General features: G+C 32.5%; 1 protein-coding gene across 1 annotated transcript; it reads right to left on the bottom strand.

Moving 5' to 3' along the window:
• Positions 1–7149: 7149 nt before the first annotated feature.
• On the bottom strand, positions 7150–13416 carry LOC134271108 (uncharacterized). The gene is made up of 5 exons (XM_062753361.1): positions 13270–13416; positions 12897–12965; positions 9659–9752; positions 8785–8894; positions 7150–7495 (listed from the first exon to the last, which is right to left on the bottom strand). The coding sequence occupies exons 2-5, from the start codon at positions 12952–12954 to the stop codon at positions 7425–7427; spliced, it is 333 nt and encodes a 110-aa protein (XP_062609345.1). The 5' UTR covers positions 12955–12965; positions 13270–13416; the 3' UTR covers positions 7150–7424.
• Between the last annotated feature and the right edge of the window lie 1429 nt (positions 13417–14845).

Genomic DNA, 14845 nt, shown 5'->3' with positions numbered 1-14845 from the left:
AAAGTAAGTATGGCTTGGAGTATTTTAAGGCTTTATTTATGGCCTGAGTATGTCTTGCTTATCATTGTTATAAGTTGACATGAATATGTGTTAGACAAAGTTTAATAAATCCGCCATTGCCTCATTTCATGTGTTTCATCTGTCTCTTCATTCTTCAGGAGCCAGTCATTGGACACGGGTAACAACAGCGAGGAAGGAAACGACACCGGTCATTTTGGGATACTCTGTAAATACATGTCACTTTGATTCACACTTACATTTATGCTTTAAAAAGAAATTTTACTCTAGAGAAGGAAACTTTAATTTGACTATACCGGAAGATTTTCTCCTTTGGTATTTCTTCTCTTCAGTATAGATTCATAGAGAGAGGATGCTATATGTAAAATTCTACTCTAAAACACTGGAAATCATGCAAGGCATATTTCGTTAAAAAAAATCGTTTGCATGAAAATGTAGAGTGCACTAAAACAAGATTAACTTACCTGCATTGTTTGACTTTGTCTTGTCCTGCCGCAGATTTAGCGGAGGTGTACTCGGAGGTACAGTTAGATAGCTCTGGACAAGTCTGTGCATCTATTCCTAACATGAAACATATGGCGATAACAAACAGTGTTCGGGATCAAAATATACCATTGTCTAAATAGTTACCCTAATTCAATCTAACCTTCATGAATCTTGCTTTTATTTAAGGAATAACTGTCTTATTTTTCGAATTCATGAAGTGATCAATGGATTGGCTTGTGTGATAATTTGCATAAACGCCGAAGGCGTTTATGCATAAAATTATCACACAAGCCAATCCATTGATCATCTTCATGAATTCGAAAAATCTGACAGTTATTCCTTATATTTACATGCTTTGATTCCGCCAATCCACGGGCTCCAAACCTGCTTCTCTCTAGGTGTTGTCCCGCCCTGCACGTGATTTTTTTTTTTGGAACCGCGCCAAAACATTCATGAGGAAATAAATTACATTTACAATTGGTAATTTTATCTCGGACAAAGACATTGGAAATGTAAATATTGTATAAGAGATTCCTACTTATTATTTAAAAATAATTTCGTTTATCTATAATTTCACTCCGCTCCCTTAATTGTGAAACTAGCTCTACCCAAATAGAAAGAAAACAGAAATCTTTATATAATAAAAACTCTAACTCTACAAGTAGCTACTTAAGGAATCAGATCCAAACAAGGACTCAGTTTTCTTACCTTAAATATCTATCCTGTATTAAACACTCTGAATCTAATACAAAGCAGTTTAGAGTATAAAAGGATTTTACCAGGGGAATTTTTCAAAATATAATTACCCGAGCAGTAATTAATTAATTAAAGATGCATTGAGGTCTATGGGAACAAGCAGTTTTTTTAAAATGAAAATTTGAATACTATGAATATAAAAAAAATGCAGTGGCGGAAAGATGTAAATAATAATTAAGAATAGAAAAACGATTATTGCTTTTCAGAAGATAATTTTTTTGAAATTAATTTTATTGATGAAAAGCAAAGAGGGATAACTTTTCAAGGGCAGGTAAAAGTAAAAAAAATTAGCACACATTCCGAACATACTAAGACTATAACAAGAAGATAGTTACCAGGAGGCGGTCGGTTATTTGATATGAAAATTTGAAGTCATCGTGCGTTTTTGCGGATTTAAAACAATTTGAATAAAACATATTTAACATTCATATAATAGAATAATAAAAAAGGGTGTCTAAATGTTTAACAAAAAACGCACAATAGTCATGAAATTAAAATTTTATAAATAATGACGTAAATGTTTCATCCAATCCTGATTGACAAACTGTGACGTGACTGAGGTGCGGAGAAAATTAGTTTACGTGTTGGGCATGGTTTAAAGCAAAGACCACGTTATATATATAAACAATTTTACTTTCTCTATATAAAGAGGATTTGTTGTATTTATTTAAAAACGATTTATAAAAATACATTTTCTACAGAAATATTTAAAAAATATGATGAAATGTTTTTTTATTAAAAGACAGAATCTTACAAGATTTTGCTCTAGCAGACGAGGATAAAGCGCATTTTACAATGTACATGTACCAATCATTTTCCCGCAACATCTCAACACCAAAACAGAAGAAATGTTACGTCGGATCTACAGCGTGTTTTGGGGGGAGGGTGGTACGTGTTAAACATCCTTTAAGAGAGAGAGCGAGGAACTCCGAATATTTGTTGCGTTTTAATTAAAGTAAAAATAACTCTAGTGATAGTTAAATTTAATTTTCGTCTTAAACTTTTAATGTAAAATCGTTTTAAACATCCGCCAGAGTTCGTTTGTACCAAAAAGAGTGCGGAGACGCAGAGGACTATGGGTAATTTGCCTATACATGTAATAATGTAAAGTAAGATGTATAACGAAAATCCTGCTATGTCGCATGTACGTGTTTATAGTGTCCCGGGGATATATTTATTAATAACAGATAAATACAGGCACCTATCAACAGGGGGAGGGGGGCATTCCCCCGACTTTTTTTCCCAAACATCACATACTATAGGAAATGTTCATCAAAAGGCTGGCTGGTCCCCCAACTTTTTGTGATATACATTGTAAGGAAAACGTATTACAAAAAATTGATACTGAAAGAAGTTGGTATTACCCCCATCCCCACGATATAGCTTTAATTATATCGAAATTTTCGACTCTGGGAAACTTTTCCTTTTCCTTCTTATTTTTTTTTTGCTTGTCAACTTTTTCAGGTAAGTATTTTTTTTCTGTGGCTGCCCCCCTTTTCAAAAACGATGCTACGTGGCTGAAATATAAGATATTTTGATAACAGATCACACATTTCAATTTCTAATTGCTTCATGGAAGGAACAATAAATTAGTTTGCGACCGATTTTTGACGCTTGCGTCAATGTTTCTTTTGTTTAATTTACTGAGTATTCGGTCAATATAATCAATGTATCTGTTATGCATTCAGATTGGATCGGAAACCTTAAGGTGATGCACCAATAAATTCACATTCAACCGCTCCTGAAAAACAAACATTTAAAATTTAAATACCTGGTAAATGTATGATCTTACCTTCCATGACCAGACTAACAAACAACAAAGCTCCTAGGATGGAAGCTATAGCCGGGACAGACATCTTTAAATATAATTATATATAATTAAAGACATTTATTAAAAAAAACTTTAGAAATAACAAAATGGAACAAGAAAGGAAACACAAGTTTCATACATTCCATCGAGAGCCAACGAATACCGCAAAAATAAGTGGAACACAAATGAATTTATATTCATTTTTTTTATATGCATATGTATTTTTTAATTTTATTATTTTTATTTTTTCTATTTAGCTTATTTGATTTCATGTCTCTCGAATACGAAAATCGCTTTCTTCGCGAAACATCTCTCTTCTGGCAATATTTTTAAAGACAGCTACAACTGTAATTTGGTACGTTACGAAAAGCATTATCATAAACCCAATCTTTAAATCTATATTTAGTATAAAAACGGTTTTAAAAAAAGTTACAAGATGTTTAGAGAAAATATTAGTTTTAATCAGTTAATTTTTTTTTTAATCTTAAAATAATTCCCAAACATTTCAGAATTTTTACGTAATGATCCTATGCCGATCGTTCTTTTAACAGAAATATATGTTGCAATTTAATACCAATTTTTATTAATTAAAGAAAATTACACAGAGAAATACACCACAAGTACTGAATCATTTTTAAAATTAATGAGGTTGTTTTATTTAAAATACAGCATTCATTTTTCAAATATCATATTGTATGTATTTAAAGTAAACAAAATGAGATCATACCTTTACAGCACCGACTTCTGAGTTATCAATTATTCTTACAATAAAGGAAAATTTTCTTCATGCTTTATATAAATATTCATATCTTCCGCTTTCCGTTTGATTGGCTCCTGTTTTCAAGTGTTTGTATTTTAACTCATCACCGTATTTCACATATATTTATGTGAAATAATACTTGAAACAATGCGACACTTGTTTGTTCCAACAAAGACGCCTGTTCAAGAACGAGCACATTTAAGAAAATGATTTTTTAAACAAATGGTTATCAATTTATATCTTTAACTAAAAGGTTTTGAATAGAACCATTTTTTCAATGTTTGTTTCAAACCATTATTATTTATTGATAATAAATTTGCCAGCATAAAAGTGGATGGCCTGACAAACGGGAATACTTGTAATCATTAGTAATCATCACTATACACAAGCCCCGTGGGGATCCGGGTTCGTATAAGTCCTCAGTACCCCTTGCCTGTCGTAAAAGGCGACTAAATGATGTGGTCCTTCGGATGAAACCGTATAAACCGAGGCCCCGCGTCACAGCAGGTGTGGTACGATAAAGATCCCTCCCTGCTCAAAGGCCGTAAGTGCCGAGTATAGGCCTAAATTTGCAGCCCTTCACCGGCAATGGTGACGTCTCCATATCAGTGAAATATTCTGGAGAGGGACGTTAAACAGCATATAATCAATCACTATACACAAAGAAGATCAGTGATTCTTACGTATTTGTAAAGTAAAGCAATCATATCAAACTAGTATACAATGGGTTGTAAGAATACTTTAGGCATACACGTAAACTTATAAATTCTGCAAATAAGCGAAATATAAAAATTTCGATACTACATTTCTCGTTTGATTCTTTTTTCTTATTCACTGTCGTATACTTGAGTATTTTTTAATACAAATATTTGATTCTTTTATTTATACATAACTTTGAATTTTCTTTTATGTTTCTGGGGTGTTATTCATCTTTCTATTTATCTCTTAGCTTTAAAGGCACATGGACACAGATTTGAAGTTAATGTTTTCTGTATAATATTACGACTTGTATATTTTAATAGCATTTCACACAAATATATATTAAAAATCGTATTCCATCTAAAAGTTATTAAAACTTTTGCCACTTTTCCTAAGTATTAAGAATAAAAGTAAAATTTTTGAGAGTGCAAGGATGTGTCAGTCACAGCCATCCAAAAATTTGAAGTTTTAATAATTCTAAGACATTAAAATAAAATTTTTAATATATTATTGTGTTAAATGCTATTAAAATATACAAGTAGAGCTTTTTAAAAAAGCTTCCCGTCTTTAGCAACAATCTTAAACAGGAAACTGATCTACACTTATCAAGCCGTATAATTCTTTTGAATTTTGTATTTCTACATTAGCCTTTTACTGGCATTAGCTCTACCACGGTGGTCGCTCGGTCATCTCCGTAAACTTTGACTGGCCGAGAACTTTCGGCAAACCTCGGCTGATTCCAATCCCTTCTTCAAACAAGAAAGGGGAAAATAATAATTACAAATTGTAAAGCCTGCAAGCTATAAAAATCAAATTTTATTTCTAATGAAATTAATGAGACCTTTTTATTTATTGCTATAAAAAATACCATGTTATTAAGAATTAACAACTGCTGATTTTGCTGTTCGTTTTGTCATTTTTTTAAGATTGAAAATCTTGCAAAATTGTTAAGTCGTACGAAAATTAGATCATCAGAAAGTTATCTCCCTTGCCTTGAACAGCATTTCAACCAATGAAATAATTGAAAATTTTCTCATCATGCAATTTCTACCAATCACAAAAGAGAGGAAGTGCATAGTCCGAAGACTGTAAAAAACTTCAACTATACAATACCGTCTTCCAAGGAAGACGGTAATAATTCGTGATATTATACAGAAAATATTAACTTCAAATTTGTCAAAGTACCTTTAAAAACTACATTGTACATGCATTTAATTTTGTTTAATATTATTGTTTAGTGCCTGAGGGTAATTCTTTATATTGGGCTCTCTACAAATGTTTAATTTATTATCACAGTGTATATGACACAAGTGCTTGTTTCGTTCATGACCTTCTATATATATAGCTTCTTTTTTTTACCACAATGTACCTAACTTATTTACATGCATCCCAAATTCGAGCCCGAATTTTGTTAATATATCAATCATTAACCTAGTTTAAAATGACTTCGTTCGCTCCAATAGACGTTTTACTTGTCAATTAAGTCGTTTCGGACGTCTCTGGTCGAGCCTCTCTATTGTAATTAATTTGCGAGATCTTACCGCCACTTTGTTATCACGCATTTCCTGTAATGTAGTGTTCAAGAGGAGAATACTTGTGCCGTGGAAGTCATGTAATTTGCATTCCTTTATATTAAACTTTAATGTATACAAGTTAAATCTGATTTGTGGAGAAACATTTGTTGAAAAAAACACTAATACCAGCTAAATAATGAAACCACACCCTCCTTCGTAGCAACATTTTACATTACAGTAATAGTAGTTGATGTCCACATCAAACATGCCCCTGGCTCTGCGCCTACTAAATGGATCAAGAAAGTCGTATACGGATTGGATTGATTGTATATTATTTACCATTCCTCTTAAGAATTTTTCAACATTATAGAGACGTCACCACTTGCCGGTGGAGAGCTACGAATTTGTCCTTTACTCGGCACTGAGGGTCATTGAGCAGCAGTCAGGGATCTTTTTCGTGTGGACACCTATTGTGACACGGGACCTCAGTTTATACGATCTCATTCGAAGGACCGTTTTCCACGTCCCACAGTAGGATTCGAACCCGCGACGTATAAGGATTGACTCCTTACTTCGCAGCTCTAGAGCAGACGTTCTATAACTACTGCGCCACGCGGGCGACTTCGCGGATTGGAACATTTTATCTTCTTTACAAACTGGCAGGTGTCGAATGATACAAGTAATTACGATTTAACAAAGTTATTTATGGATTCAATTTGTATACAAGCTACCGGCGTTAATGAACTAACACATTAACCTGTGACCTATTTTGAATTCGGTCACCTACCTGGCGCAGTGGTTAGAGCGTCTGCTGTATAGTCGCAGAGTTAGGAGTTGATCATTACATGTACGTCTCGAGTTCGAAACCCAATGCGGAACCAGATCCCGTGTCGCTGTAGGTGTTGGCACGAAATGACTTAATGCCGAGTAAAGTTTTGTAGCCCTCCAAGGGCGTCTCGATATGATTAAAAATTTTTTAGAAAGGGACGTTAGATTTAATTTACTACAATCATTCAATTGATCCATCTTCTGTAGACTTGGATGGTTCAGTGGATAAGTATTTAAACAACTTGTATTTGTAGTTAAAAAAAACCAACCCAAAAGCAGATGTTTGAAAAATCTTTAATGATCGAAGAAAAAAAAATTGAAAGAAGTCTTTCATGTGTCTTCCTCTAGTATTATAGAAGGTCCAAAATAAAGCTGTCGTTTATAAATGGAAATAGTATACGGTCAAATATTGAGGAATCTTTACTTTTTGACTTGCAGTTTGTGAAAGAAAATTAGTACATGTATTCTTATTTGCTTAATGAAATAAAGTTTTGAGGGGACGTGAGTTCTTTCTATTTTAGCTTTGTTTTCTTTTTTATTATCATAAATTATATTAAAAATATCGGGAAAGGACGACTCCCAAAACAATGGTTAGAAAACTCAGGACAGGTGCACCGGATCCGGCTAAAAATAAAAAAAGGAAACATTTTACTGACACAAGTTCCTATTAATAAATATATATTATTATAACAGTAACTTGATCCGAAGGGTCGTATCACGTCGAGTTGACAGGCGCGGATCATCAGATCTAACGAGACGCGAAGCGTCGAGTTTGATCTGATGATCCGCGCCTGTCAACAAGACGTGATACGGCTCTTCGTATCAAGTTACTGTTATAATGATAAATTTATTATATACCCCCTTATAACTAGCTAAATATAGCAAAATAAAACTTAAGGTCAAGATCTAGTAAATAACTTTAGACTAATTTTTTGGTGCTAGATCCATTATGACGTCATAATCAATTTCAACTTTCTTTTTCCCGTAATTTACGGCTTTAGCAGAATTATGTAGAAAATAGGATATTTTCATGACATTCAATTTGAAATCATATGAAAAGTAAACCGGATACCTATATTAAATTTGATATTGGTTCAAAGAAGAGGCCATGGACATACTTATTACCGTTTTCTGTGAGACTGTAGGCAATCTGGATACATTTCCTTTGTCGAATATGAAAAAAACTCCCATATTCATGTTTGGTTTTCTTAATTTTTCATCGAAAATGACAGTTTAAAATACAGTTTTTCATCTTGTTTACCTACAAAATATGCCCCGAAACACCTTATTTGACCAAGCTAATGTTATAAAGAATCATTAAAGGAAATTATTTCTCAAATTTGATAAATCTGTAGGCACCTTTCATTTACTAGATCTTGACCTTAAGAGATCCTTTGTATAATATTTATCCATAAAACAAAGCATAATAACAATGGACTTTTTAACGCACAAGAAAATTAACGTCATGTTTTTGCGTACTACGTCATCAGTTTCAGAGAGTGGTGATATGGATTCAGAAAACCACAGTGTGGTGATCCGGAAAGTCGGATCACGACGTCACGTGATTGCGTTAATTCTACAGTAAAACTGAATGATACATGTTAGGGATATAATAAATAACAAAGCACAGTAAGATTTTTCTAACGGTACGTAATCCTCCGTTATACTATGTATAAAATGTGTATTAAAAAATGTTTAAACGAGAATTATCATGGTTGAACTTATCTTCACTTACTGGTAAGTGGTGATGAAATATATGGAGATAAAAAACAGTATAGAAGCTAAAAAAATCATTAAACAATACAACATAGGAGCAGAGAACACACGGCCCTCCAAAACATCAGAGGTGCGATCAGGTGTCATCTAAAAGTGAGCATCCCCTGCCGGGAAATGAAATCAGAAGCAATACTCACAGCATCCTCCCGCTGACAGTGCATCTTTGGCGGGCTTTACTATTGAATCGGTGTCACCACCACAACCTTCTGCAGCAGTTTCCAGACATGTCAGATAATCTCTAGCAGCTCTGCAATATCAATACAGCACGAACATAAAAAAGGAGAGAATTGGTCAACTAAATGAAATGATGAACTGTAAAAAAAAAATGAATGCTTTAAATTTAATTTTTGAAGAGAGAAAGACATGTATCATGTCTTATAGAATATAATGGTCACCAAATACGTAGTATCGCGAGTATCTTGCATATATCTAACTTACTTAAGTTACTATCTCTGTTTTACGTGAGAGTGGAGGAAGCTCTGGGTCTCGAAAGATTTCCGAGGCATTTACATAGTTAACAGTAGTGTCCATCGAATGATTCGAGCAATACTTATGCCGAAAGTACAGTTGAACTCCAAATACTATACCGTCAAATAATTTCGGAAAAATTAGAGTATTTTATCAGCTTTCAAAAGTAATGATTTTCAAAGGAAACCTCAGTGAAAGAATCGTAAAATGTAACATTTGAGGTAACTTTTAACATTAGCTTATCAAAGATTTATAAGGCTGGTTCAGCGAATGTAAAACATGACAATTCACCAAGATTTCTTTCTTGTCTGTCCATATAAATTTCACAATGTCCAGTCTTGCTCCCTCAAACACACGTTTCCTACCTCCACCGCTGAAGATTTCCGCAAAGTTATGTTTTCGTGACATTAAGAACATTATGTATTGGAACAACAAAATCACCAACGATAACATCAATGACCGACACGATGATTATAATCCCTAGCTTGTGATGCTTTTCTGTCCAACATTAAATAAATCACCAGAAGAAAAACACTGACTTACTTGCATTGTTTTTCCTTGTCTAAAAGCGATTTTCCAGCTCTGCCGTAGTCTGTGAGACACTTCACGGTGCCCGAACAAACCTGTGCATCTATCACTGTGTAAATAAAGAACATTGAATTTTGTTCATTTTTTGCCTTTTAATTCATTATGAAGCTAATGAGTACTCATTTTATCCTTAATTTGAACTAGTACCTGTTAACCACTTCAACCCGAATAAAAATAATCAAGTATAAATTAATATTTCTGGTAATGAACTTGTACCCTCATTTGATAATCAAACAGGCCGGGTTGACATTAACTTTTATAATTACTTGTCCTTCGGGCAAGTGTACTACAATTCTAACCTTCCCAAATGCAAAACTTGGTTGCCCAAAATTAAAAAAAAAAAAAAGAAAATCCATGCATTTACTGTATCTAAATTTATTGCTTGTTTATATTAGAGAATGGCAAAATGACCTCTACTTTGAAGTTTCCTGTCGGAAAATATGTTGATATAACAACGATGCCACATTTGTAAATTTCCTATCATTAAGTATCGTAAAACACACACAGCAAATGCAGTTGAGGAATACCGGGTATTATTTCCTTACACTTTTCCCAAAAAAAATTTCGTACAAAATTGAGGTCATGCTGAAGGGAAAAAGTTGCAACGATTGTATGTTGCTTAATTCCGATTTGGCAATTATTTTTCAGCCATATTTCGGCGGACTACTAGTTTAAATGAACGGATTTTGAAAGTGTTTGGTTTTTCTGGCGGCCCTCGGTGAGCCTACTCTTTTTCGAACTCCAGAGAAAAGATCTTTTACGTGCCAAGAGGGTTATCATCCTTGACACGGTGCACCATTTAACGTCCCGTCAGAAAGACATTTATTTTTTTTATTGTTAACTGTTACATAGTTTATATATATTATATAAACTGTTAATAAAATAAATTGATATATGTACATGTATTTCTGATTAAAATTACCTTCATAATTTTATTAAAATTTTACTATAATAATCCGTTTTTTGTAGATATTCTAAAATTTTATAAACATGAACATTTATAAAAAGTTTATACATTGTTTTCAAATTTCCGAAAAAGTCTACTTCAAATATGTGTAAAATCGGAACATTCTAAAATTCATCTTCCCGAGTCAGGTTTCTGATCCGCTCCGCTCCACATGAACCCTTGACCGAAAAAACTAAGTTCGACGGGATTTACTATCAAACCATCTAGTGTAATAATACATTTTGAACTATACTGAACCTCTTCTTTTGGCCAATTAGAGTAAACGAATTCAAAAGAAAATTCGAGATAATATTGGAAGTTGGTAATAAATTAAATATAACACAACAAAATAGCTGAGACAAACCTTTAACTGGGCTATTTAATGATAAAGACGTTATTCTTTTCACTAAAACTGGCCTTTTTTACTGCGTACGATTTAGTTTTAGTTTAAATAAAACATTGATTTTGATTGGTTCATGCAAACTTGCATGAGGCCAATCAGAGTACGCATTTCTAACCCCGTCAAACTTAGTCTATTCGGTCAAGGGTCAAGTGGAGCGGAGCGGATCAGAAACTCTTGGCTTGAGAACATGTCTAAAAGTATGTGATTTATAGTAATCAGACAGTCACAGGAGATAAATTCTGGCTGTGATACCCGATTCAATGAATATTCAAGTGTAATTTTTGAATGACCATTACGTAATCTTGATATAATTACTTCGTCTTGACGTTTTAAGCCGAAGTCAGATGATTTGTTAACTTTGTTTTCAATAGCATCAAGGTATATCATGCTCCGAGAATAAGTGGTGTTCTTTATACTCGGTGAGTTAATAAAAAACTTATATATATCTATTTCATTATAAAAATGAACTTAGGTTGTTAAATGATATTTTTTGAAAATTACAGAAGAAAACAGTACATCAATAGACCATTTTTCAATGACATAATTGCCTAGGAGTTATTCCCCTTAGCCGCCATATTGTAGGGCAATATTCCAAGATCCCTTCATTCAGCCAAATTAAATTTGTTATACTGGTTACTGCTCAAAGTAAAAATAACACTATTTTTTTTAAGAATACGTTTCTTAAAGCCTTTATTAATTCAAAATTTTAAATATTTTCCACCGTATATTTCTTGCATGCATGTTTAAAATTGGTTGCTATAAGAGGTAAATTCACTACTTTAAAGTATCAGAAGGCGGCTAAAGGGAGCAATTCCTAGGCAAAATATGTAATAGGAAAAGGGTCTATAGTTTCACTTCCCCGAACTGAGAAGTAAGTGTCGGCCCCCTGTCAAATTATTTTGTGTTTTGAACTCCTTTATTAAAGTTTTATTTTGTAATTTTGATACGAAGAACAAAGAATGAAAGAAAGAAGAACAAATTTAAATATTTACATTCGCTTTGTTTTTCTACTAAGCCAAATGAAATTGATTTGAAAACTATTTTCGTGTATACTCACGCGTAGAAATATACACGGAGAAAGGTGCGTTAACGTGACGTCACAATGAGGCTGCAGCGACGTTAGTAAAAATGCAACGATATAGGGCAGCGAGAAATTCAAATATTGAGTATATTTTAGTTGCTTCCAAACAAGTAAAATATAAATATAAGGAATGTTTTTAAGTTCAGTATGAATTATTGTTGTGAGAATCACACAGACTTGCACGTAGGCATATTTTTCATGAAGCGCGCTAGCGCTTCATGAAATATGCCTACCTGACAAGTCTGTGTAATTCACACACCAATAACTCACACAAAACTTAAAAACATTCCTTAAATATTCGCCCATCTTTCCACTCTAATTTTGTTACGCAATAGGTAATACATTTTCTCTTTGATACCAATACTTTTAACCTAGATTTTCATTATAAAACTTGTTAACCACACAAAGAATGAGAATAGACTAAAGTTAACATATCAGTTCTGAATATTTTTGTTTTCACACGATTTACAAATTCCAATATTTGTGTAAATCTTGAATACAATCACGTTAGAAAAATTAGATTTGATTATCAAAATTACTTTAGAATCATGTAGTAAAACGGCTAAGATCTATTATCGATTTAAGGTGTTGAGGCCAGTTCTTCCTCAAAAATGTAAGCGAATGCAGGAAAATAAAACAATCCCCTAAAACAAATTTGATCATTTATATTGTAAATCTGGTAAAGCTTAATCAGTTTAGACATTTCACTCTATGGATGAGGTCGAACAATGATTTTCACAAAAATTAAATTAAAATAGTTTACCGTTCATGACAACAGTAATGGTCAAAGAGACGGCGAGGAGGGAAACGACACCGGTCATTTTGGGATACTCTGTAAATACATAGTAGTGAAAGAATTATGAAATAAAACTCTTTAAATTGGAAATAAATATATGGAAATACGATAACTTATTAATTCCAAAGCATCCATTGATAGAATTGAGAACAAAAGAGATTATTTGAGAGGGAAACAAAATAAACTGATAGGAATTACTAATTTTTAATATAATACAACAAAAATTGAAAACAAATGCTTTACTGAAAATGAATTACACATGTACATAAATACAATATGTACTAAAAGGAAAAAAAGATTGTGATGGTTATTTTAATGTAAAATAAAAACATGACTTTACCTGTATAACATCAACTTTGGAGCGGTTTATGGAAGTTTCGCACAAAAAACAAGCTTTTATATATTTTGTGTCTTCCGCCTCAAACTATGATTGGTAGTCTCATGCATCCATACGCTCGGCTGTCTCCGTCAACTTGGTATAAATCTGTGATAGTCTTGTCACGCCAAAACGAGTCTTACAGATATTCTTGTAAGGTTTTTGATTGGCTGAAAAAAACACACACATACATCATGATTGAAACAGCTTACATTGACAATTTCATATTTGATACGACATTTGCTTATTGTTACTGGTTGAAGTTTGATTTAAATTTAAAGTTTTCATTGAAAATTGATTGGAGTAATTAGGTTTCAGACAATCTTACTGCATTTTAAATGATTTACTCTCAATCTGTTAAACACTCAAACTAAAACCGTTATTGCTATATTTATATATATTAGGAGATGCATATTGTAATAATAAGTAAAAGTTGGGAGATTAAAGCATTAGCAATAAATTTTACATTTTAATAGCAAGTAATTCGTGGCAACTGTTTATTTCGCATGCCGATTTCTCTCCTTCAAAAATGAATCGAAACCGATGAAGAAAAAAATATTTGAAAAATTATTTCAGGAAGTTAATAAAAGAATTCTTATAGATGCAAGTAACTACATAAAATTATCCCGCAATATAAAACACATATTACCTAGTAACTTCCGGCAATGAGTGCAAAGGTCTTCGTTGAAGGCTTGAACACTGCGCAGTAAGAGTGGTGTCCACTTTTTAAATAAGTGATGTCGGTGTGAAACCTTCTATATCCATTTTTTTTAAAGAAAAGTATTTTTTAAATGATGTTTTGATTTTTTAACATAAATACAAAAGTCTTCGTCTTGTTTGACTTGTTAAAAACTAATCTTGTTAAAAAATTAAACTTAGATAATCTATAAATTGTAATTTAACATGTATATAAGTATGTCTTTTTGGATGGAAAACCTCTCATTGCTCGCTCGCAACTATTATAAAGTTGTCTTACGTATTCTATTAAGTTGAACGTTATCTTGCATATTCTATTAAGGAATGAAAATCTCTGCCAATACCAGTTAGAAAAAAAAACCATAATATATTTCTGCGTTTAAAACCAGATTATCATAGTAATATATGGACTTGCAATGGCAAGAAAAGAACACAATCGTTAACATCTTTGTGTAAGAGATGACGTGAGCTACTGATTCATATCTCATCAAACGTCCGTTTTATCCTGTAACATGTTTTTACGATTATCTGTCTATCTTTTATTTTCAGGAAATAAAGATACCCTGTTATAAAGACTAAAGAAAATTTGTACGAATTTCAAGTTTGTCAAGATGTTTGCAATTTTGAATACATGGTTACATAAATAGTTGCTATCCTGACCATCTATCTGCCAACCTTTTTGTTTGTATAGATTAAAAAGACTGTTATGATTAAACATAAAAAATCACAAATATTATTTCTGAATCTTTCTCTCAATTTTCAGAAAAAAATATTTGTTCTTATGTATTGATTCTAATATGGAAGAAGAGCCTGGAAGTCTTTATTCATGTTCTCATGAATTATA

Source organism: Saccostrea cucullata, unplaced genomic scaffold (assembly GCF_032062105.1).
Source record: "Saccostrea cucullata isolate Sc308-1 unplaced genomic scaffold, CSIRO_AGI_Scuc_v1 ctg2679, whole genome shotgun sequence".
Lineage (NCBI taxonomy): Eukaryota > Metazoa > Mollusca > Bivalvia > Ostreida > Ostreidae > Saccostrea > Saccostrea cuccullata.
Note: the sequence above shows the minus strand (reverse complement) of the source record. Positions and strands in the feature narration are given on the sequence as shown.

What these genes read in the sequence shown, in the direction of transcription:
- LOC134271108 (XM_062753361.1), bottom strand. Translation starts at nt 12,954, where the DNA reads ATGACCGGTGTCGTTTCCCTCCTCGCCGTCTCTTTGACCATTACTGTT. An exon ending in GACAAGGAAAAACAATGCAA is followed by an intron (nt 8,895 to 9,658) that starts GTAAGTCAGTGT and finishes TTGATATTGCAG; the next exon opens with AGCTGCTAGAGATTATCTGA. An exon ending in ACTGTCAGCGGGAGGATGCT is followed by an intron (nt 7,496 to 8,784) that starts GTGAGTATTGCT and finishes TTTTATTTTTAG; the next exon opens with CCGGATCCGGTGCACCTGTC.